The sequence below is a fragment of the Larus michahellis genome, chromosome 16 (genome assembly GCF_964199755.1).
Source record: "Larus michahellis chromosome 16, bLarMic1.1, whole genome shotgun sequence".
Taxonomy (NCBI): Eukaryota; Metazoa; Chordata; class Aves; order Charadriiformes; family Laridae; genus Larus; species Larus michahellis.
The window spans coordinates 7,723,828-7,748,575 of record NC_133911.1 but is presented as its reverse complement, the minus strand read 5'-3'; the positions used below and the strand labels follow the sequence as shown (position 1 = coordinate 7,748,575).

The 24,748-nt window shown below is 42.2% G+C and overlaps 2 protein-coding genes across 14 annotated transcripts in view; both read left to right on the top strand.

Moving 5' to 3' along the window:
- Positions 1-11,544, top strand: part of CFAP74 (cilia and flagella associated protein 74) — a 44,939-nt gene extending 33,395 nt beyond the window's left edge. For all 13 annotated transcript variants that reach the window (XM_074609637.1, XM_074609632.1, XM_074609633.1 and 10 more), the window contains 14 exons: positions 76-352; positions 948-1,055; positions 1,747-1,901; positions 3,157-3,291; positions 3,693-3,802; positions 4,175-4,230; positions 4,958-5,077; positions 5,329-5,481; positions 6,243-6,372; positions 6,897-7,051; positions 8,089-8,227; positions 9,014-9,141; positions 9,636-9,770; positions 10,974-11,544. In XM_074609637.1, the coding sequence (XP_074465738.1) occupies positions 76-352; positions 948-1,055; positions 1,747-1,901; positions 3,157-3,291; positions 3,693-3,802; positions 4,175-4,230; positions 4,958-5,077; positions 5,329-5,481; positions 6,243-6,372; positions 6,897-7,051; positions 8,089-8,227; positions 9,014-9,141; positions 9,636-9,770; positions 10,974-11,087 (1,915 nt within the window). In that variant the 3' untranslated portion in view covers positions 11,088-11,544. The remainder of the gene's footprint in view (positions 1-75; positions 353-947; positions 1,056-1,746; positions 1,902-3,156; positions 3,292-3,692; positions 3,803-4,174; positions 4,231-4,957; positions 5,078-5,328; positions 5,482-6,242; positions 6,373-6,896; positions 7,052-8,088; positions 8,228-9,013; positions 9,142-9,635; positions 9,771-10,973) is intronic.
- A 4,964-nt stretch (positions 11,545-16,508) lies between these two features.
- TMEM52 (transmembrane protein 52) lies at positions 16,509-22,714 on the top strand. Its single transcript, XM_074560266.1, has 4 exons — positions 16,509-16,996; positions 17,823-17,867; positions 19,835-20,004; positions 20,625-22,714. Exons 2-4 carry the CDS (start codon positions 17,836-17,838, stop codon positions 20,942-20,944), a joined length of 522 nt encoding a protein of 173 aa, XP_074416367.1. The 5' UTR covers positions 16,509-16,996; positions 17,823-17,835; the 3' UTR covers positions 20,945-22,714.
- The last annotated feature ends 2,034 nt before the right edge of the window (positions 22,715-24,748 follow it).

Here is a 24,748-nt window from a genome sequence, read left to right as displayed (position 1 = left end):
GATTAGTTCCCTATTTTCCGGGCTGATTAAGAGACTATTTTATGCTGAGACAATTTATCATGTGTTTATTTTTAGACAATTCAAGTTGTCATGCAGAGCAGTTGGAGTCCACCCACCTCTTGAATTGTCTCATTCCTTGGTTCAGTTTGCTGCAACAGCTTTAAACAGTGTGTCCACAGCAACACTGTACGTGATAAATTCCCATGTGAGTGTCAACCCCGTTACTCATCCTGTCCCAAGAATTGGCAAAGGGGAAGTTGCCCCTGTTGGACCTACTTCCTTTGAATTCCGTGTGCCAGAAGCCTGTCCAGTGACAGTCACACCTTCTGTTGGAACTGTGTTGCCTGGGAAGGTAAATTCCCTTTAAACATCAAGTGTTCTGCCATATCTTTTGATCATCTGCATCCCTACAAATGCTGTCACTTGTAAATGAAGCTCGAAATGTAAATTATTGTTAGAATAGCTGGAATATTTTGTATTGTTAGAAATAATGTTTTAAGTCTGATGTGAGGGGTTAATCATCTGATCAGGTAAATGCTTTATGGGAGCTTTCACCCTGAATGTTCTTTCCCTCGTGTTGTCATTATGATTTATTTGAAGAATGTTTAACTGTCAAAGCTATCGGTCATGTAAAACCAGCCCACTGTAACATAGTGAACTTCCAAAAAAAAATGCAAGTGACCATATCTTTAGGATCACCTTATTTGCTTGGGGGGGGAAAAAAAAAGTATTTTCTTTAGAATCATAGAATCATTTTGGTTGGAAGAGACCTTTAAGATGATAAAGTCCAACTGTTAACCTAGTACTGCCAAGTTAATCTTAATTAACTTAATTAACAAAGTTAATTTTTTGCTGACAAGTATATGCTCCTTTTGAGCTTTGGAGGTATAACACATGTCTGAGGGCTGGATTTTGCCCATGGTTCTTGTGTGTGCTCTCACTCCCAGAAAAGCTTGATTGAAGTGTCCTTCAGACCAACGCTGCCAGATCAGCAGATCCGAGAAGAGGCAGTTCGGAGGCTTTGCAGAGCAGCTGCGGCAGGGGCAGAAATACAAGTAAGGAATGCTAAGAACTAGCACATGCTGTTGATCTGGTACTTCCAGATATTTGTTTCTCTGGATGGTATTTTTATCATAAAATTATTTGCATGTTAATGAAGCCCAAACTCCTGATCCGTGCAAGGCCTGCCTGAAAAGGACAAGAGTATGACTGTGCTGTTGCACTTAATGCATAGTCTCTTCACTGAGCAATAATTCCATTTCATGCTAACAGTTTCAAAAGCATTCCTAGAGGACTTTCTTGCAAATGCTAAATGCAAATACTTCTTAAAAAAAAAAGTTTCTACACTCCTTGCAGATTTAGACCATATGTGGACTTTATAAGCAATGCTGTCGGTCACTTAATTTATGTTAATTTATGGTTGTCTTTAATTATGAGATAAATAGGTAAAATTCCCATGAAAGATAGTCTTTTACTTGTCTGCTCCAATAGGGGAACTCTTGTTTTAAGATGGGTTAAAATATTGTCCATTTCAATTTAATTTTACATTATTGGACATGTCTGTAATAACTGCCATGTCTGTGGCTTGTTACTACAATCCTGCTGCTGTTACCTTCCTCCGTGCAACCTCTCGCCTCTAAGGTTCTGTATCTTTCGGCCAGGGACTGTGTATTTGTAAGTTGATGTCTCGACTGGATTACCAGTGATCACCCTCAGCATATAATGTCTCCCTGTGTGTGTTTGTAGAAGAGGAAGAAAGATGAAAAAAAAGAGGGAAAGAAATCAAGCATTTCCATGAGCAGGCAGCAGTCTTCCAGACAGCTTGTAAGGGATGGAGGCAACAAATACCTGACTTCTCTCAATAGCTCTGAACAACCAAAATCGGAAGAGTTAAAGCCTGAGTAAGTCAGCAAAAGCCTCTTGTACTACATAGAGGACATTCTCTTTATAAGTGGTTTAATAAATCTACTAAAACCTATAGGTAGACAAGAAAGCAAACTGTAGAGAAGAAATAGCTTGAGCTGTGTTGCAAAGGCTGTTTCCAAAATTAGTGCTGCTTTTAAGCCACACAGCTGTAGCCTCTCATGTCAGGCAAAGAATCCCTTTATGCATCAGAGGGATTGAAGACTTCAAAGAATAGCTCAGAGAGCAGGAGACGTGGCTCTGGGGGGAAACTGGGCTGAACCAACGAGGGTGTTATTTTAAAGGACAACTAGAAAGCTTATCTTAGTTACCAAAAGAAGCTGCTACTAATATACCTTTTCTGAATAGTTCTAACGGAGTCAAATACATTCAGCCCAGATGGAAACCATCTGATGGCCCATAGCCATGCTTTTGGGTTAATTTCTTTTTTTTTTTTTTTTGAGGGCTTATACAGTCCATCATATTAGTCATAGTCGTCTTCAGTCCCAGAAATGTCATGATGTTGTAAAATGTGCATTTTAAATAGTCGTTTCACAACATGTATACCTCAGTGAGAATTAACAATAATTTGTGCTGTCTAGAAATTTGGATACTTAGATGGAAAATCTGATGCTTGAGGTATCTTGTTTAGCATATAATTCAACTTCTTAGAACCACACTTCTGCCGAAATCTGAGGAATTTAGAAGTGTTTGGAAGTAAATACATGCTTAAACACCAGGCATTTGGCTGGACTGGATGTTAGAGATTTTTGACTAAAATCCTATGTTCGTTGCAACCTATTAATTATAATTTTTAAATACTTTCAGTACCGCTCATAAAAATAAAATTTCTATTTTTAGACTCCCATTACGAAGTATTGCTTGGCGTATTGCATTACAGAAATGTGATCATGTGTGTTTATATATATAACTGAAATGATGTAGAAGTACTGGAAGACACTGGGATACTCAATGTATTCAACATAAGGAAATGGTATTGAGGGTTTTGCAGTCTTTAGTATTGCATCTATTATCTGGGTTATAGTTTTTACTCTTTTTTGGTGAGAACAGGAAACCACTTAGTAGGGTGAATCCATCACGGTGCATCAAGACAGTTGCTTAGTTTCACTGCTATATTCAATTTTGAATGTATGACTAAGAAACAGTAAACACAAATAGCTCAGCAGATATTTACTTGATTTTTTTTTTTTCTCTCTCACTTACTGAGATGATTCTTATTCTTGGATTTTCCAGTTCTGATGCTTATATGGCAGCCCAGGCTTTCCTGATGAGGAATTTCAGGGGGAGCTTTGAAAAATACATCATACCGTGCTTTGTTGCAAGTGGACGTATCGATGAAAGGAAAGGCTCAGAAAACTTGAGCTGCAGGTATTTGCAGTTAGATACTTGCAATTCATGGTAGCTCAGAAATTTGAGGGGAAAATGGTGGGCACACTAATTTTATTCATTTGGGGAGGAAACTTATTTTCTGATCTTCATTACATCATAGGTCAGTAGTAGAAACTCATGCTTACAACCCACTAGTTAAATTAGACTCAAACACACGAATATCAAAGCAGCTTAAAGAATAATTGTATAAAAAATTTAAGCCAGATGTAGATCATCTTTCTGCTTAGGCATACACAAAGTCAGCCACCAAAAACTATGTATTATTTTGTATTACCAAGTTAAAGATATGCTATGATACGAACAGAGTAAGAACAGATTTCTGACAATAGTTTTTATTTGTGTATGATCCAAGAGCAAATATCCTTTTACTATCTCTCTAGCCCCTACAACACCTTGTATCTGGAGCTGCACTGTCCTGCTGTAGCACCAGCTGTTGTGGTCGCTTCAGATAATGGAAAAAACACAGTGGATTTTGGTGATGTTGCCATAGGTATGAAACTTGCATTCAAGTTTTGAACTTTTTCTCTGATGTTAATTTCTTCTAAACATAGTTTTGTGTTTTCTTTTACAATGTTTAGTTGACTTACAAAAGTCAATATAGAAATTAGCCCTGTACTAGGTGCTTAGGTGAAAAATTAGGAGCCTATCTGGCCAGCTGAGGCATGTAAAAAGCAGACTTGATCCTAAAAGATGGAATTGGGAGCTCTGTCCAAATTTGAAAGTATTTTGGTGAGGTTTGACTCATGTATTAGCCATAGAAATGGAATGAACATTTGGCCCACAAAGAAGTGTGAGTAAACAGGAGGAATGGTAGTGCGTGAGTGAGCATCGTCGCTTTTGGAAATGTTTTTGTTCCTGTCAGGCCACAGAATGATGAAGCGAATTACAATACAAAACATCTCCCCGGAGAAGCTGGAAGTATCCTTTTTTGGAACATGTACGTTAATCTGCTGTTCGGCTTCTGTTTAATTTGGCTCTTTATCTGTAGGAGGAATTGTTTGACACTAAAGCAAGTAGGAGGTAGCAAGTTTCAGACTTAATACACATCTTCTGGAGTGAGGCAGGAGGTGATGTGCGGAATAGATTGAACAAGCCTAGGTCACCTACTGGAAAGCTAATTCCATTCCACCCTTTTAACCAGAAAGAATTCTGCCTAAGCCAAACCTGAGAAGCACTTAAGCCCTTTCTAAAGAGTGTAAGGTACTGATGACAAAGCCAGTTTCAGTACAGGATGAGGTACATGTGAAACAGAACCAACAACTCATTTTTGCACAACGCTTCTCTGAATTTCTGAATACCTGTAAGAGGCTGGGACACTGGCTTGTTTGGGTTTAGCTGAGTGGGATAATGCAGGAGAAGGCATGTCCCTGGTCTTAGGGTGTTAATGACCTGTTCCAGGCAAAACCTGAAAATGGAGTTACGTAGCGATCTTACTAACTGGAAAAGGATCTTGCAGCTATTTGAATTCTGTGGAAAAAAAAATAATTGGATTAGTTCTTCTTTTCTCTTAGTTATCCATCTCTGAAAAAGCTTACAGACAGTTGTTTTATACGTCTTTGGTCTAAACAATAGTTAGAATGTGTTCTTCTATCTTTTTCACCAATCTTCGCTTATAAACTCTTTTCCTTGAGTTGCGCTATTTTAGCTCAGATTCTCAGTTCTGAATCCCAACGGGCCCTTCCTGGTGGTGAGACCAGTTGAAATGCTTGAGCCAGGTGAAAGTAAACCCCTTGTCATCTCTTTTTGTCCAAATGAGAATAAATGGGTGAGTAAGAGATACAACAGTAATGGGGAAAAAGAGGAGAGATGTAACAGGCTGTGTAATATACACATAGTACTGACGGGGATGAGGCTGTATAATAATAATAACTTCGTTGCCTGTGCATAGCCCATCCGAACGTTTGAATCTTTGTCTCTGCACTAAATCCAGAAGTTGGGTAGTAACAGCCCATTTGTGGGAGGGGTGGGGGATGTTTCCCTTCAGCAAATGGGCTAACACAGACAACCTCTTGGCAGTTTTTTGAAATGCTGGATGTCCGGACGGCAAAAACCAGTCTAACACTGAGTATCACTGGTCATGGGGTGATGCCATCAATTGTTTGCTCTGTGGAAGAAATACTCAATATGGGATATGTTATCGCCAGAGAGAAGGTGACTTCCACGTTCAAGGTAAATCCCCCTGTGCTGAACCAGACAGTACACCAGCAATTTCTGTGAGGAGGAAGAGGAGCTCAGTAGAGTGACAAACTCTAGACAACAGAATGTAGCTTTAAAAGCAGGTCTGGCAGTGTGATTTGACACTGAGACAGTTTCAGTTCAAAGGTAACAAAGCTGTGTGTGGAGGATCTTGTTAGCTGCTGCTGACCTGCCTGCAGCCTATACAAAAAAAACATAGATCCAGTACTTTCTATAAAAGAAAGAGAAAAGGTAGATCTCTTTCTTTACTCTGTCCGTCACTGCTATTACAACCGAGGCTGCTCAGTGTCCACACAAAGCAGTGACAGAGGCACATGGTGAAATGCAAAATACAAAACTCCTCCCAAGAAGAGCACCTGAGGTGCTGCCAAGGTACAGGCTGGGAAGCTTAACCCATTCACTCACTCATATACCGCTAATTCACACAGACTCAGAAACAGGACAAGATCTAGGCATAAATTTTTCTCTTCTTAGACTTTGTCTAAATATATCAATAACCAAAATATGTTACTTGCTGCAAGACTCCTGGAAGGAGGCTGGTCCTTGTTTTGGGGGGTGGAGATTGACCTGACTCATTATGGGTAGCAATAACGCATGCTTTTGGTGGCACCCAGGTACAGAGTCATGCGGTAATGCAGCAAAATAAATTCAGCCAGTTCACAAAATACAGATCCTACAGGCTTGAGAATCAGTTTTTTTAATGAAAATGCTATTCTGTAAATAAATGTCACCAGATCCAGAACACTTCCATGCTGACCCTGCGATACTCCATGCAACTAGACTCGCTTTCATCAACAAGGGACAAAGATCAGCAGAGAATTCCATCCTTTATTATGTCCTCTTTGCAAAGAACAGAGTTTGTTGGTAAATTTGTTTTTTTTCTTTTCTCTCTCTTTTGTTTAAAGACTCCTGAAGTATAAAGCAGTGTTACTTTGTCCTGTTAGATCTACACAGCTGTCAGAACCTGGGGCATCACATCACTGAAATTAAAGACATAATTTTGTTTCCCCAGTAGGAGCTGCACTAATTCTTTCAATATGGGTAGCTGTAAATTTATGCAGCCTGAGCAAATATCCACAAGTGAGGAGATACTAGTGTTTGAATCTAAATAACCCACACTGTAATTGCTTAATAAAGGTTATATTTAAGAATGTCCATCTCTGTAAAAACACGTGCTAGAATATAGGAAGGGTTTGGTGATGCTTCTTCAGTTCCTCTAGAGATGAATGTATTAAGCTGATAGATGGGTTTATCTGGTATGTCTAACACGCTGTTTTGCATCGTCTTATTTATTTACTGTTCCAACAAAAATTAATTCAGTTTAAAATATATGAAGTGAAATGGAGCTGTCCTTCTTTCTTATTTGTAGTCTCATTTTTATTTACCAGGAACACAAAACTATAGCGGCTTAAGTGTGTTCAGCATCTTTCCAACAGAAGGAGAAATTGTTGCTGGGAAGAGTCAGGATTTTACTGTTACTTTCAGTCCTGATCATGAAAGCCTGTACTATTCCGACTGTCTCAAGGTTGTGCTCTTCGGCAAGGTGAGACAATCAAGATACCTGGATTATGAAATCAAAGTCTAAATATGACCTACAATGATTTTTATCAGCGTGGGTCTTAAAATTATTTGAAACGCCTACTATCTAGTGGACAGCATTTGTAGGCAGAAATATTATCCTTATTAGATGAACTGATGTATGTTGGAGATGACAGGTTTGGGGCCCACTGACTTTTTTTCAGGTTTTAACTACTCCGTTATTAATTCATAATGATAGTGACTTGGGATTCAGTCCCGTCTTCTGCCCAGCTGTCCACAGTGTGTGAAGGAGAGATGATGGGAGACAGGTGGCTGCCACATTGCTGAGCACAGCACCGAGAGGTTCTCTGCAAGGAGCATTTAATGGCAGTGGGGAGTGGAGCTGTGCCCACACGGTGACAGGCGCGGAGTGCCAGGGAGCTGCTCCTGCCTCGCCCAGCGTGAGGAAGGAGGTTCCATCTGCAGAGCAGCAGTGGGGCTCAGCCAGAGCCCAGGGCAGGATGACAGGCTGGCAGCACAGCAGGGGCTTCATGTCGCCTTCCAAAAGAGGCTGACCAAAAGTTAATGAAGAGTGCCAGCTAATGACCATCAGCAGGCACTGCAGAAACCGGTAGTGAGCAAATAAGTTCCATTTCTCTCTTTGCAACTTTTGTATCTCCAGATTATTTTTAGGACTGCAGTTAAGAATTCAAATTGGAATAAGCTGACGATGAATGGAGACTGGTCCTACTTCACAAACTTTAGCCAAGTTTGGCAGCAGATAAGTTTTGCCTCTTTCAGTGGCTTTAGTATAAATAGCTTGCCCAGTCCCCTCCTGAGGCATGCTGCCCAAGAATGGAAGGCTGTTTAAAACAGAAGTGTTCGAGTGGACAAGACAAGGGGAGGGGGCAGGATTCCTGCGTCAGAGTACCGGGGCCTCTTGGCATTTATAGAGGCAGAGGATGTAATAATTTCCAAGCAACTGATGCTGCTGTGTCAGTATTCGGGTCACATCGGTACTGAAGCTGTAACCCGCATTTGAAGCGTTCTTGTCTTATATAGGAAATAGCCCATGTGATCCGCCTAAAGGGTGCAGCAAGAGAGCATCCGATGTTTGTGGAGGGGGGGGTTCCACTAGATGTGCCCATTGAGTCCTTGGCTGTAACATCACCTCCGTCATCGCAGGAAGCACTGAATGGAGGTAATGTGCTACTGCTTACACTTTATTACAAAACAGTAAATAAGACATGGGCACATTCCTCAGCCCTTAAGAAAAAGCAAATTGAAGATAATGTTTTCAGAATCAGAACAAATAAGCATTATGGTATAGCCTACACTTGTAACACAAAAGAATGCAGGAAACTTTCTCTTAAGGAAAGATTTTCTCTTAATTTTGTTACAGTTAACGACAATCTTCTATCTTTGCAACTTACCTTGAGAAGAAAATGATTATAATTTAATACTGCTACAAAGTATTATGATGTATTTGCTTTCTACCACTTCTCTGACTTGTATTAAATGTTTATAAAATTATTTCATATATAATAACATATCCCAGACTCTCCCAATTGCACTGTTATGAAACAGACACACTTTCAGAGGTTTGAATTTATCCTTCCTTAATTTCTTTGGACAGGATCTGTGTTCAGAGACAGCATGTAAACAACTCCTAGCTCCTGAGCTATAAATAAATCCAAGCACATACCATGCACAAGTAGAATATAGTACACACAATGTATGGTCTAGAAAACAAGCATGAAACTTGATAAACAATTAACAGTTACAGTTTGCAATTGCAAATTATGCAAAGCCTCCTTTTGCTTAATTCTTCACTAACTCTGTAGGGATCTCTTTATCTATGCCAACTCATGAATTTGCCACAACATCACTTTGTTTTGAACCATCCTGCTGTAATTTGTGCTTGTTCCAAACTGATAATCACTCAGTTTTGACTGTCTCAGAGTTTACTTGATTCCTATTTGTTTAGAGCTACAAGAACCAGCAAAGTCCATTCTCCTCGTTCTGGAGTACATCGAGGGAGAGAGTCCTCCAGTGCCAGCAAGGGCAGAACTGAAAGTTGGATCTATACAGACAGCTCAGTTTGCGTCTAAGAAGGTGAAGGATATAAAAAGTGCAGTTTTATGTCAGACGCTGTAAGGAATACTCACAGTGTACAAATGGCTACTAGTTCTTTCTGTCAAAAATTCAGTCTATAAATTAAAAAATACAGCTTTCAGGGTTTCTGATAAACTTTACATTATAAAAGCATTGGTGTTTGAAAAGAAAGTATTGTTTTTCAGGGACTAATATGAGGAGTTAGCATTATCATATTAAGTCAGCAACAAAATTAATTTAGCAGATTGCTTCCCTAATTCAGAAATACAGAAGTTTGATCAGAGAACTGAATTACAGGTCTGAACCTGTTATTTTAGCATATTGTGACAACTTGCCACAACGAACAAGATGGATACTTGCAGTTTCAAAGGGCAGAAGAAGCAATTGGGCGAGCAGTGGGCCCGCATACAGCACCTGGGCTTTAATAAGCAGTGTTTGTGTGTGACGGAGCGGAGCTGGCTGTGCTGAGGGTCTGCCGTGTGTGTCTCCCCTAGAGCGTGGAGTTCAGCCTTGAGAGCCTGCCGCTGCTGCAGCAGAAGGGATTCACCATCGAGGCTGTGAAGGGAACGCTCGAGCGTGGGCAAGTGAAATGCATCGGTGTTTCGTGGGTGCCACCTGCCGACTTTCGAGTAAGTGGCGGTTCTGCAGCCTGTCGCTGCTTGAGCTGGAAGTGCAAGCTAGCTGTTGTCACCCGCCTGGAGCAGCGACACAAAAGCTGATCTGGAAGATGTCGGCAGCACAGGCTGCTTTGACACATTAGGATGACGGAACACGTGTAGTTACCAAAGGAGCGTAGGCTGGTATGGTATGTAAACACTGATGTGAGAATAAAAGCCAGGAACAATAGGTACGATTTGGAGGTTTTGCTACCTCACCACGGATGTCTCCTCATCTGTGTGGTGGAAAGAACAAGCATTAGTCCACTCGCATCTTACAAAACTTAAAATGACTTCTCACTGGTCGCTACATTATAGAGTCCCAAAGGCCAAAATGCTGCTGCTGTTAACTAAAAAACCACAGCTTTAATCACACTGAAGTGAGGTTTTTAATGCCCCCAGTGCATGAAAACCTGCCGTCCGGCTGACACAGAACTAAGGTTCCGTGGAACATTCTGCCCCACTGTTCACATTTCTTCAGGCTGTGGGTATATTCCTTTGGTATATTCCTAGAAGTTGGTGGGGCCTTTTCAGTTTTCCGCTTCATGAACTGCTTTATGAACCCCATTTCCCTGGCTGCTTCTGCCTTTTTGTCTAAACTTCTCTACAGGGCTGTGGTTGCCCTTCCTGATTCATCTTCTTGGGCATTCATGGAGCCTAAAAGAACGGACTCCCCTGCTCTTTGTTGTGAGCTGTGTGTGGGATGGCAGAATGAGTAGCTTGTTCCAAAATTAAGAGGTTACTGCTAACCTTATGCAGGAATAAGGCAACAGTTTCTGGCATGATGTATCAGGTTGACATCGTGCCTCTTCGTAACCACTGGCTGTTACACAAGATTTGTCACTAAGTGATGGCTAACAGGATCCACTGCTTTCGCAACCCTCACTGCAGCGTCCTCTGCTGCTGCTGTGCCCAGTGGTCATGGCTGTAGCGTGGTGACAATATCTGTAGCACTCTGGAGATAGAATCCTTAGTCATTGCCACTTCGCTTACCGCAATACAAGCATTGCGTGGAAACATGCAAGTGCCAACGCAGTGGGAAGAGAGGTAATCTGTAGCTATAACTGGTACTTCTTACAACTGAAATCTAAAATATATAGTTTAGAACTTGATCAACTAATCTGTTCTGGGTACAAAAAAAAAATAAATTGGTTTTATGTGTGGATTTTTTTGTAGCCCGATGACCCACTGCTTGTGACAGCCCTCCTGACCTTAAAAGGTGACATTAAGGAAACTTATCAAATCCTCTTCATGGGAAAAGTCGTGTCTGCATATGCTCCCACAAAGTGAGGGAACCAAGCTGAATGGAAAGGAAGATGGAGGCTCATATTACTGGGAAACCATTGGATCTCAGTTGAAACATGGAACGATTTTGAGATTGTTGCAAATATGTGAGGGGAGTGGGGAAGCGGGAAGGAATGTGACATGTAATATTTCTGCTTTTTTCCCCACAAAATTCTACGTAAACTCTGGTTCCACTAGTTTCACTTTCAAGCTGACTCTGTGACTATAACCTTGTGGTTGAAGAAAGAATAAATGAGGGGCCCAAGTAGACGCATCTACTGTTAATCACAGTGTCTTCCAAAGGTGGGCATTCCCTTAGGAGAGTATCTTTTTTACATCTACATGGGTGAGTTTCAAACAACATTATCTTTTTCCAGTTTCAGATGCATTTTAATGGATTTGGAAAATCCTTGACTTTTGCCCTTTTAAGACAAGAATAAAACTTCTTATTCAAGTCTCCTCCAAATTCTTTGGGCAGTCATTCTTACAATGACACATGGTCAGGGAGGAAATAGTGACCACGCTTTTCAGTGAATCGCTGGATGTGGTTAGACACTCGCCCTAGAATCATGGCTGTCCAAGAACTCTATTTCTACATTTGCTTTCCTCTGGATTCTGATTAAGGGTGGATTTCTGCCTGCTACTGGGGAAGTTGTGGTGCCCTGCAGGTCTAACCTCCTGTCAGGAAGTAGTAGGTAGCTCGGGGAAGAGAAAAGTAGAGAGGCACTACATTACGGAGAATGAAGGGACCAGGAAGTTAGCAGAAATCGAGAACCATAAATAATCTTTTAAATCTTATATCACACTCTTTCTTGGACCACAGTAAGTCTGTGGTAAAATTCCCTTACCACTACTCCAGAGGCTTATTGCCATTTGGCCCTGTGTAGCTGTTAAAATTGCTTATTTAGCTTATGCGGTAAGAAAATAGAAACAGACTATCTGTAAATATCCCTAAGGTAAAATGTGTCAAGCTAGTGGGACTGCAGGAAAAAGCAGTAAAGCAATTGTCACAAGAAATATTTTAACTCGTTTCCCCCTTTTATAGAGGATGCCTGTCTAACCGATGAAGAGCGGCTCCTTGTTTTCCCGTAGACAGTGTGTTTGATCCATTCAGATCTGTTCTCATTTAATAATGGGTCAAGTGGCTGCGAAGTTACTTAACTCTTGGGTCTAAAGCACCACAGCTGCAGCTGCAATAAGCAGTGCCTGTGGGAGGAGGCAGGGGCTGGGGGTGGCGGTGACAGCCAGGGACAGCTCTGCCCTCCCGGGAGAGGCACGGAGCGTCTGCTGGCACAGCTGGGGCCATTGGGTTGGAGTTGAGGACAATGAAGGTTGTGTGCTGATGCTCCTACAATCCTTGCAGCCCTAAAAGCCAGATGAACCACCACTACACAAAATGAAAACTGTTGCAAGTAGTTTACTGCGCAGTTGACAGTTACCTAAGGACAGGGAAGTTTTCAGAAAGCCAGGAAGGTGCAGCGCGTTGGAGGGGAAGGTTTATTTCAGGCAGCTAATTTGGGGGCATCTGTTATTTGAGGATCCTTTGGATTTCACTGTTGGAAACTGAAAAGTGATGGCTGAGACCAAATTAGTCTTCAGACTCCCATAGTCATATAATGTGCTGAAAATAAGTGTAAAGTTATCTACCAGCAACACCACCTCTGTCTTAGGAATCTTCCATTTCATAGAGGACAGGTACTGTAAATAAAAAAAAAAAGCATCCAAAGGATTAAAAAATTTTAAAAAATAAAGAATATATGTAAAGACTGTGACCATGTTTTAAAAATGCGGAGGATGCTTGCAAGAATAAGAAAAATGCTTAGTAAGCAGAAAGGTGTATACGGGAGGAGTAGCTGGTCCCACAAACAGTATTTGCTTGGACACAGAATCTGGAAGACTCATAACAACTTCGAAGAGCTCTGGATGTTCCTGTTCAGCTGTAGAAGTTGGAGGGTCAAGCTCACAGCATTATATTGGTGCATTCAGAAAGTTAACCTGGGTGTAAAGAGCAGCTGCCATCGACCAGCTTAAGTGACAGTCTGTACTGAGTAGCCGTAAAGGTAAGCAAAGAGTGTAACCCATTTTTAACTGCATTCTTTGGACTTGATCTTGAAATATGAATAATTTCAGACTTCATAAGGTGCTGGGTCTCACTGGTCAGAGGTCCCATGCTGAAAGCTAAATGTGTATTCCTTCTCTCCAGGGGGAGTGTTGAACCATGATAATAAGAATAGGCTGCTATTTCTGGAGTAGTGAAAATAAAGAAAACTATGCTTGCAATACACCAGCTGACATTCTGAAAAGCGCTCATGGAAATCTGAGCATTTTTTATTCTCTTTCATGAGAGAAAAGCCTGTTATTTTATCTTGGGCCTCGAAAGTAATCATATTTAACTTCTTGGGGGCATAGCAGCTGATCCTTGCAGGATAGGCTTTTCCTTGCTGATTGGATTGGGTTTGTTCATTTGGCATACGGAGTACAATGTGCCCAGCTCTCGCATGAAGCAATGCTTGAGCCACGAGAGAGACAAGCTGATGTGAAAAGAAAACACAAATAGTCTGCTGTGGGAAAGCAGAGGCACTGTAAAACTTAACGCAGGCATGCAGACCATGCTGCTTCATCTGGAGCACAGCTAAAACTTAAAAAGTAAAAGCACAGTTACTTTTTCTGCAAAATATAATCCTTGGATGTCCCTTCTCATTCAAATGAGAATTACCACATTTCACCAAGGGATAGAAAACAGTGGGATCCTTTCCAGAAAGAAACAACTACTCCTCTGCTATATTTGCTGCAGTTCTTGGGCTTGATTTAGCATTTAAATGAAGTTTACCAATCTGTAGAAGAGTGGAGTAAACAGGTTTCCCTCACTAGCCAGCTGACAGAGCTTGGTTCTTGACTAAGCCGACTGAAGTGGGAAACCCCGTGCCTAAACCCCATGACAGTTGTGTGCTGTTTCATCACCGGGACTCTTCACTTGCCTAAAACCTCTTGCTTACGTGTGTGGATGTTGAGCAAGCAAGCCAAGGATTCAATAATAGATCCAACTTCTAAACCAGAAATAAATAATTTCATTTAGATTAACATAGTTGCTTTTGCTATAATTTTAAGTGGTGCTGAACCTCTTTAGAATATTCATAATGCAAATTTGCAATCATCCGAGATGCACACTGTCAGGCTAATGAAAATTTGGGAATTCTATGTGGATGCTCCTACCTAAACAATTCTTATATATAGCATATATGAAAATAGCTTCTTGATCTTTCTCCGATACAAGAAATAGAAAATTGACTGAGATGACTGACTACTGGAAATGATTCTGCTAATTTAGACACACCAGGCTGAACTAGAAATAGTGGGTTTGTAGGTAATTCCTTGAGGACACAGCGGAGAGAGCTATTGCATTGCCGTTGCGTGGCTTAATGCCAAGTTCACAGCTACCAGAAGCAGCTCAACACAGCAGCTCTGGCCTTCGTGCAAGCTGATCTCTTGAAGAAGCAAAAAATCATGTTTAATACTGTGCTTCCAAAGCAGGTTATCAACAATCAGACCACATTTATATTAAAATTACCAGGGGATTCTAAACATGTAATCTGATGTTTCTGTTTCCATACTACAGGACTCCACTAGGGCTCGAGCCCTTATTGTAAGAATAATATGGAAAATGTAACCTCAGAAATATATCTAAGCTTCCCAGAAGCTGAAGTTTTCAGCCCCTCTGACTGCACTTCTGAATGTTATGCTTTCAGACTGAGTTTTGCAACTGTGATTACTCTGGATCACTGGACACAGACTCTTTTGCTTTCAGATTTGGATCTAAATGCAAAAGTATACTTCTTGGCTCTGACGCAGCTCTAGTTTAATAAGAAAGCAATTCACATCCGTGTAGGATCTTTATAATCCTTAAAAGCTAGATCTAGCTCTTTTCTAAAACAGAAAGGAAGAGAGATAATAAGTACTAGAGTCATACACATCTTATTAATGCATGTTCTGCTTATCCAGTGACTTCAGAGATTGCTTCACACTTACAAATGCAGGTTTTCCTAAATGAGCAACGATCCCATGATGCTGAGCAGTCCTGTAGGGAAATACTTCAGTCAGCACACCACGTGCAATTACTGAGCCTCGAAACACTGGGTTTGAGCCTTATGGAGCAAAAGTAGGGAATGTCACCTGGAGAATGGTCTATTGAACCTGGAATTTCCAAGCAGTTTTGTCCATTGTTGTTCCCAATGGCACAACTGCCCCCAGTGTATTGGGGCTTATCCATGTTTCTCATAGAAGAAACCTCTGGCAACCCAAGTCCAAGTATATTCTCCTGTTGCGTTAAAATCTCAAAAAAAAAAACCAAAACAAACCAACCTTGCATTTTGCCCTATTCTTGTTACTGGAGAAGCTTTTATACACGCACCCACACACACACCTCTGAGGATATCAGGGACCTCAACAGATAGGTCAAAATGCCATTCTTTTATTCGATCTTCCCCTTTCTTCTCCAGCTGAAATCTTTATAATTCATTGATTAGCTCCCCTGCTTTTCAGCTCTAGATGTCTTTCTTTTTGTTGCTTACCCAGTCATGTATCATGATTGCCCTAATCCTGATCACCTTTTATATTTACTAACTTTTTTTTTGCCATGTAACTGACCTCTGCTATATTAGTGCTCCAAAGGTGTCTGACCTTTAAGTCGCCTTCTATTATGAAGCAGAAATAATCCTTGCTCATTCATACGGTGGATACACTTGACCTTTGTCACGTTTTGTTCTTCCCTGGTGACAGTAAGACTTCTGTAACTCATAGCAAGTCCTAACTGCTAAAGAGGCTTGGGGAGGGTTTTAACACTGTGGGCTACATAAAATCCTATTAAAACAGCTGGACTTTACACTGACGAGCAGGAAAGCTTACTCAGAGATGGGCCAAATTGTTATAATGATCAGTTCAACCACAGCAATGAAATATTTCCCAATGAAACTTCTACTGAAGAGCATTGACACTAGGCGTTTAGGATAATGATGTGCAAGATTACCATAAAAACCATGAGATGTTTTAATTAAAAACTCTACATTTGAAACGTTGGACATAGTTAAATTATTTTGGAGCAAACCAGTCTTCAGAGAGCAGTCAATACCCTTTCATTCCATGTGTTCATTCCACATGTTCCGTGTGTTTTAACAAGACTAATGGTTGTCTTTTCCAAACCTTTGTTTCTTTCTACTATTTTTCATACCTAGTTTCTCATTCCTTTTTCATTTCTCCTTCAAAATGTCTCTGACACTCACAGGCGCAGGCAGCTTGTTCAGCTGCCGTGTACCCGGTGGCTTTCCTTCTCTTAAGAACGGCGCCGAGTAGCGGTCCCAGACCCGCCGGGGAGGTCTCCCAAAGCGGGTTTCCCCCCGGGCCGACTCCCTTCGCGTCCCCCTCCCCGACCCCACGGCGAGGGCGGACCGCGGGGCCGCGGCGGGGGGAGCGGGGCGGCTCTGCCCCTCCCGCCGGGCCGGGCCCCGCTCCCCCGGCGGCTCTGCCTCCCGGGCGGCGGCCGCGGGGACGGATCGAGCCGGGGGCGGCGGTTGCCGTCGGTCGCCCCCGCCGCCGGGCGAGGGCACGGCCGGCCCAGTGACGGCCCCCGCGTGATAGCGGGCGGGGATTTATGCGGCTCCCCCAGGCGCGGGTGTCCCCTTTCCTGTCCCCTGTCGGCGTCCGGGCGCCGCGGCCGCTCGTCCTTGAGGAGCCGCCTGTCGCCGGGCTCAGCGCGGAGACCCAGCGGCGGCTGTGCCCGCACCGCGGGGCTCTGCTCGGCTCAGGCAGCAGATGAACGAGGTGCTGCTGCTCCCCGGGCCGCCCGCTTCACCGATTCTGCTTTTCCCCCCTTCCTAGGAATCGCTCTGTTCCCCTGAGAACAACCGCAAGAACTCTGATCAGTGAGTAATCAAAAATTTTCAAATGTCTGTTACCAGCTCTGCTTCCAGCGAGATGGAGTGACATTACCAGACCAGGACGAGGACTTACTGACGGCCAGCTGTTACCGCTATTTTTTTGATCTCCAAGATCGTTACCAACTTACAGTTCTGACTTGGCTGGCCTTGCTCTCTAGGCTAAGGTGAACGATCTTCTCTACAAACTGACTCTGAAGCGTCATCTGCTGAAAAGGCAGTTTGCAAATTCTCTTCTGTGGCCAAAAGCCTCACTCTGTTACATGAAATCCATTACGTGCAATTCACTGCCTACAATAGTACTAATAGCTGGGCTCCTGCAATGTAATAGAAGCTGTTCCCCTTTTTTTGTACTGTAAGTAAGTCTGAAAAAAACACTCCTGGTTGTATTTGAGCTATGAAAAAGTAATTTAAAAATAAGTGGGGGAAGCGGGCAGTAGGCTGGCATTTTCAGATAGGCCTATTAGGTACCTCATCTCCGTTAACTTTAAATAACTCTTTGATATGTTTTTTGAGAATCCAGCATGTGTAGCTCTCCCTCCCACACAACAGTAAAGTATCGCTTTGGAAAAACTTTTATTGACTCAGATGCCAACTTTTACAGTGGGACTATTTGTATGTTCTCAGCCGGAGTAACGTTACAAGTATGAAGAACAGCCCTCTGAAACTAAACCTAAAGGGGTTTTGCTCCATACTCTTACTGGTTGCTTTCCATTTTTCACCTCAGAAATCACATGAAATGTATTCCCTGTCACACATTCACTGTTTGACTGTAGATATTTAAATCAGTGAATCATCTTCCCTTTCTTCACAGATGCTCTCGGAACATGTCTAATTGGACAAGTCTGTGGTATATCTGGTAAGTTTATTATTAATCTTACTAGCCCAGAATAATTTGAAAGTTATTATGAACAGTAATTTTGGTAAGGTAATGGAAATGCTCTTCTCTCAGGCAGGACGGAGGAAAGGGTTTCTCCTCGGCTTTATGAAAGCTCCCAGTGGAATCTATTGCAGACGAGACCACAGGGGAGATAAGGTGTCGGGCAGGGTACAGCATTCACTAGGGATGTGTCATCTTTCCTTTCCGAGAACCCCACGGTGTGACTGTGGGGCTTGTTTGTTTTTCCAAAATAGACTGAACAGGGGCAGCTACGCAGCACGGAGCCAGGGCTCGGCGCTGCACTGCCCAACGCCCAGCCCTCACCTCTCCCCCCGCCAGGAACAGAGATCCTTGGCTTCTAGCGTTGCATTTTCATCCTGAACTCAACCTGATTACAAACCCATTTGCTGGCTGTCTGCATGACTGAAAGGGGGGAAATAGTGATAAGTAAGAGGGTAAGCTCTTGTCACAAGTGGTTTTGCCTCTTGCCTGACACATGCATTACAGGTATCCTAACGTTATTTTTATAGCTTGCATTCTGACAACATATTAACATAGCAGAGTGAGTTGGTTATGTTTAGCTGTCATTCAGTCTGGACTAATTTCAGTTGATATTCTTTGCTTCCTTAGAACTGATACATAGAACTGTTTAAAAATACATACTCATAAAATATTTTAAGAAGGCTGCTGTAATTAGGCAGCATTGAAATCGTGAGAGCTAATGAGCTAGTGCTGAGATTCATACTGCTGAGATGCCTTCACCTAGGTGACTTCTGCCCTCCTCAGAGGCAGCAGCGTGTGCAGCACGATGATTTCCCAGGGCACACCAGTATGCTGCTGGTGGAGAGTCAGGAAATCCCAACAGGCTGGCAACGAGGTAACACTCCTCGCACTGGAGGAATGTTCCATGGCCAGGTTCCAGCAGGGCAGCACGTTCTTCTCACACATGGTTTTAAGGTGCCTGAACGTGTTTTTCTAAAACAATAATTTGCAAGAAAATGCATGAAATTTGTGGAATTTTGAGGCCCACAAATCCAACCTTCATACTGAGTGTAGTCTTTGTGTGTATCTAATCCTCATACTAATAGAAATATACTGTTATTAAACTAAATAAAACAGTTATTGAAGAAATATTTGTTTTGGAATCATGATTCTTATGGGCAAATACTACCTTTGGTTTGGAAAAAATAATAGAAGGCTACTGAGGCCATTTTTATACATATTTAGGGTGGAATACAATCCTAATGAGAAATTCAGCAGCATGATCTGTCACACAGTAATTCCTGTCAAGCTGCTATGAATTTACTCCCACTTTGTCCTTGGACCTACTTCTTTACAGGACTTTCAAGCATTTCTTATTACCTCATCTTCTTGTGCCATGTCCTACTGCTCCCCTCGCTCCTGGGAAGAGTGGGTTCATTTGAGAAACTGGGGGGCGGGAAGGTAGAGTTTCAACTGAGAGAACCTGAAACACTAGCGTGTCGATCTACGTACATTACGAATTGTTAAACAATAAACCTTGTTAAACGATAGCTAGAGATAGAATTGTGTCTTCAAGACATACAGCAAAATATAATCTCTGTGCTCATTTATAAATATAGGTCCTAGACTTCCAAAAGTTTGTACTTGTATTTCCCTCCAAGTAATACCCGCTGTTACTATTGACAGTGGAGCCACTCTCACTGCATAAAAGCTGAAAATACAACCCAGAGTAATTAACATTACAGCATCTGTGAGCCAGAACGGATTGTTCCGATGGTCGGTAGTAGTTCAACTTGTGATTAGGTGCTTGTGAGCCAACTTTCTAATTCAGGATCAGCACCCATTCAGAACTAAGCCTAGGAAGTTTGGCCTGTCTTCACCCGTTTTAGAGTGAAATTACTTTCAGCTCTGGACGAAGTTAAACATGAGCAATGAAATCATGGTATTCTCCCTCCTCCTCTAAGGCTAATCTTGCTGACCGTGTTCCTGCTCTTGCTCTGTGGGATCACAGCAAGCTGCATCAAATTCTGCTGCCGGAAGAAGAGGCCTCCAGTTGAGACCTTCTCTAGGCACCCTTACGATTTGACAACTATTGCTATCGACAGTGACAGCACTGCCCACAGCACCGTCACCTGTAAGTATCCTCCAGGAGCCAACTATTCAACAGTGCTTTGCTGTTGAACGTGTGCCTAGAATTCTGTGTCTGGCCACTGCAATAAGGGGGCTTTCGGATGTACTCCCAGAACAACTTTCAGCCCCACAGGGTGGGCAAGAGAGACAAAGGAAGGTCATCAGGGCACACAGTGAGTGAGTGCAGAAGAGAAGTAGGATTTAACACTACAGATGTTAAAATAAAGTCTGTAGTGGGTTAACCGCTTATGTGTCGTCTCCCACATCTGTTCTTATTGCCATTCCCTCATTTTTTAAACTTTTTTGCCCACCTCATTGTCCATGTACAAACCTGACTGAAACTATCTCTGTTACAACATATGTGTTCTATGTCAGGTGTTTCACAATAATTATTGGATAGTGATATGCAGAGACATTTTCTCTCTGACTGCTTTCTTTCGGAGAATGTATAGATTCCATCACAGGTAATTCTATACTGATAGGTTGTAGTATATAGTGCTAGTGCATATGTTCTGACACCACAAAAATGAGTCCATAATTTCTTGGAGAAATGCAGGATTAGCCCTTTATGTATCAGCATTCCATGCAAGTGATTAATTTTTTTTTAATTCCTTTTCTTCACAGCATATAGCTCATGGCAGTACCCTCTAACTGCCCCTGTTCATTCAATATTTGTGGATATGGATAAGAACACTGTGTCCCCTCCAGCTTACACTCTCTACGCAATGGAGTTGCCACCTTCTTATGATGAAGCTGTCCAAATGGGTAAACAATACAATGAAGTAGCACGGATAAGCCAGAAACTCAATGACATCCCTGGAGAGGTGACACCAGGTGGGCTGAGTCCTGTCCAGTATTCACCTGATACGATCAACAGAGATCCAGCAACACAGGCAAATTCAGGAAATCCAGAAGATGCAACACAAGAAGAGCCACGGCTCTGACTCCTTTCAGATGGCGATTAAAGGAAGGGAAGGACAGTCAGAGTTAAAGACAACGTGAAGAGTTTGGTTTTATAGGCAGGTTATGATGGAAAGATATTTCCTCTCATGCCCTCGTGATGATCTGTCAGTCAGAAGAAATGTTTTCTGTGACTGCTGTAATCTCCTGGTAAAGCTTCTTCAAGGATGTGAAGTGAAGTAAAAGGGCAGCAGTTTAAAAATGCCTATAAAAGTGGGATATGAATACTTGTTCGTCTTCTGATTAAAAAAAAAATAAAAAAATTCCTTGTGTCCAGCATATGGCAATAAAAAAGGTCAGGGGAATTTTGCCATCTTGGGAACACACAACGAAGAGTCAGACCAGTACAAACAGCAAGTTGTTGTTCTGGAACAGAAGCTTCCCAAACTGGAATCGAAAGGGGAATTCTTGCAAGTCACACTGAACGGCCGCTGAAGCTTCTCTTCTTCTGAGATCTTTTGCTGGAGTGCACATTGCTACAGAACAGCACATGTTCCTGAAACTGCAGGAAGATGGCAAACAAGGATGGGAAAGTGTGGAAGGAAATGCATTAAGTGATGTTTCACAACTAGAGACAAGGAATCAGACAGATAAGAAAAGATACGTATTTTTTTGTTGGTCAGGAAGGGATTGTTTTTTTTGAAGTTTTTTAGATCTTTAAACTTCTGTTTTCAAGATGAGCTGGCTCGTGGGTGTGATCTTTTTATTGCTTATTTTTGCCAGTTAAAGTACAAATTAGTCTCGGAGACACTTGCACGCAGGGTTAAGTATTACTAATGTGTTTCAAATATTCATCAAATATTTCAAAGATGCCTTTATACTTTGTTATCTGCTCCAGTGTCAGGGTCTCAGTCAGTACAGAAAAGAAAACATCAAAGATTCCTGGCAGCTTTGGCCAGTTTAGTACGTAGACGCACTCAGCAATGTGCAGGATGAAACAAAGCGTGCTCTAGCTGTGCCATCTAGGATAAGCTATAAATACAAAATACCATAGAACAGGCTGGGTAAAAGTGCAAAGAAATTACTCTTTAGGGATGATTCTTCCTGAAGTACTGATAACAAAGATGACTGCTATGCATCTTTTTAATACTGGGAGCTTGGAGCTGATCACAGTGGTCTCGGCCCAGACAAAAACATGGGCTCTGAGAGGCCTTTTTTTAAATGACAGCTCTTTCCCTTTCTTGCCCCTCCCATATTCCAAATTGTATGATTTTTTTCCACTCCTGAGTAGCGATTTTTTTTTAATCCACTTTAGCAAGGTGCTAATTTGGCCGCCTTTAAGAGAGCGATCTGCGGGATTGTTCATTGCTATGGGATTATCTATGGCATAAGAGCAGGAATGAAAGCATGTGCACGAGGCGCTATTAACAAATGCGACGTGACGGTCTTCATTTCTGCTGAAGCTGCTCTGGTAGCCGTGAAGAGGGGCTACCTGCTGCAAATATTTAGGAGTCTGTCATTAATAAGCAGTAGAAGTGGTGGGCACAAAATATTGCACAGCTTTTAGAAGATTATTCTCTGACAACCGTTACTGCAAGACCTACCCTGGAAATGAGCACCAATGATTTAAAAATGAAGATCTCTCTGCCAGCCAACAGGACTGAGCCTAGAATCTCTGTTACACGTTCATGGTGTGTGAGCTGTTCATGAGTCCGGCTCCCTAGAGAAGTGTTAGTTCTATATTTAACTTGCGTATAGCTTACTATGCGGGTTGCTGGGAAAGATTGGTTTAATAAATCTGCTTCTCTTCTCTCTCTTCTCTGTCCTTCATAATTATACTTCTCCAGTTTTATTCTCTCCTCTGCCTTCTTTTTCTGTGTCAAGATGGACACTAGGCTATCTGGATGTCTTTAGCTAGAAGAGCAATATATGCCCAGGCCTGGGTGTCCCCAGGCCACAGATACAGCAGACGTATTTTTATATATTGAACTTTTCCATCAGGGTAGTACTCTGAAACAAATCCGATGCCTTTTCAAAGAATTATCTATTGGAGGGAAATGGCTGAGTGCTCACTCACGAATAGAAACAGGAATATAAAAACAGGCAAACGAAAAACCAGTGACGGACACAAGAGGGCAGCGCTTCACTTCACTTTTCAGCGCATTGCGTTGTATCACCCCTGGGAACAGCTTTGCGAGAGACAAGCTCTTGGCGCTGCAAAGCAGTGAGAGCACTTCCGAGGCTCGGTTTTGCTCAGTCCTTCAGAGGTTGCTCTGCAGCGCAAGGACGGAGTTTGCTTGAGGAGGACGGGGGAATAATCGCAACGGTTTGACTTCCCTCCGTGCTTCGGCTTGCACAACGCTTCTGTCTCGTGGGCTGTCAGCAGCACCTGACAGGGTATCCACCAAACTGCAAGGAGATCTGCTTCCATTTGGCTATGGGGGATGATAGTTCTAACTGCAAGACCCCAGTCAAGCCCCTAAATGCCCGTGGCGTGCTCACAAATCCAATCTGACTCCGTTACCACCTTGATTAATAGAAAACCCTGTCTCACGCTGGGGCACCTCAGGTGCCAGTCTAGCCTAGTTAGAATTGCCCTGCAGTAATCTGTCCCTAATTGCATATTCCCACAAGTTATTATCCAGACTAAAAGAAAACAACTGGACTTGACTCTTCTTTATGAAAGTACAGAGTAGGTAGACAGGGGCTAATGCTGCTGGAACTGAGTTTCCGTGTGTGTATGTAGGAAGCAAGTGTCATTTGACACAGCATAGTGAATAAAGCACTTAGTTTTTTCCCAGACTTCCTAGGAAGAAGGGCATCATCTGGTGTTTTCTTTCTAACACCTAAGGAACAGTCTTGTGTTTTGCCCTGACTCTTGCCTTATAATATGGTTCATTAATTCAAACATAAACTCTTTGTTAACATAAACTACTGACCTAATCAGTCTGCAGGCACACAGAATTTTCTTTGCACATCAAAAGCAGCTCAGTTTGCTCCTCACAATGTTTTCAATAGTGATGTCTCAGCCCTTTATCAAAATCACCTGACTCCTCACAGAAAGCTGATAATCAAAGCTGTCCCTGGCCCTCTGTCTTCGAGGAGGCAGATTACCCCCACAACTGTTCATTATTTACGCCTCCACTTAACAGGCTTCTTCAGCTCAACAGCATTGCAGAATTCATATCTCTCCAGACAGAAATTTACAAATTCTGTTTAAACTCCTGGAGCAACCAAAGAGCTCTCTTCCATCCTGAGAACAGTTTATATTTGGGTTGAAAGTCCAGTTCATCAATTGGAATCACTGTTGTGTGTAGGAACACAGTGAGAGAAAATGAGCCCTTAACAAACTAATGTCAGAAAAAAGAATTAAAAGGGTGGTCTCTTGAATCCCGGTCTACACAAGCAACAGCTTGAAAATGTTGCTCCTATATGCCTTATGTAACCCCCAAAACAGCAGGGAAGAGAATGGAAACGAGCATTCATTGATCACCTGGGTCTTTTCTGTTTAATTGGGCAAGTCAGGGAAAGACAGACTTTCTTGTTATTAATGCCTATAAAAAAAGGCTCAGTTACCAGCTTCTACTTGATGTGCATTTTTGCAATATGACTGGAAGAGGACACTATGAGCTCCTAACCCTGCTGCGTGGTAAGTTAAAATTAACTTCCTTTTCTTAACTGATATTTTAAAACTCACTAACCAAATCCAAAAATGTGGAATGGAGATTAACATTCTATCTTCATTTCTACTACTGTTTTCCCTAAAATTTTCTCTTTTGACTTTCGCTTTGTGTTCCGAAAAGCTCTGTTTACCTCTCGGTGTGGGATCTGACTTTATAATCCTAGAA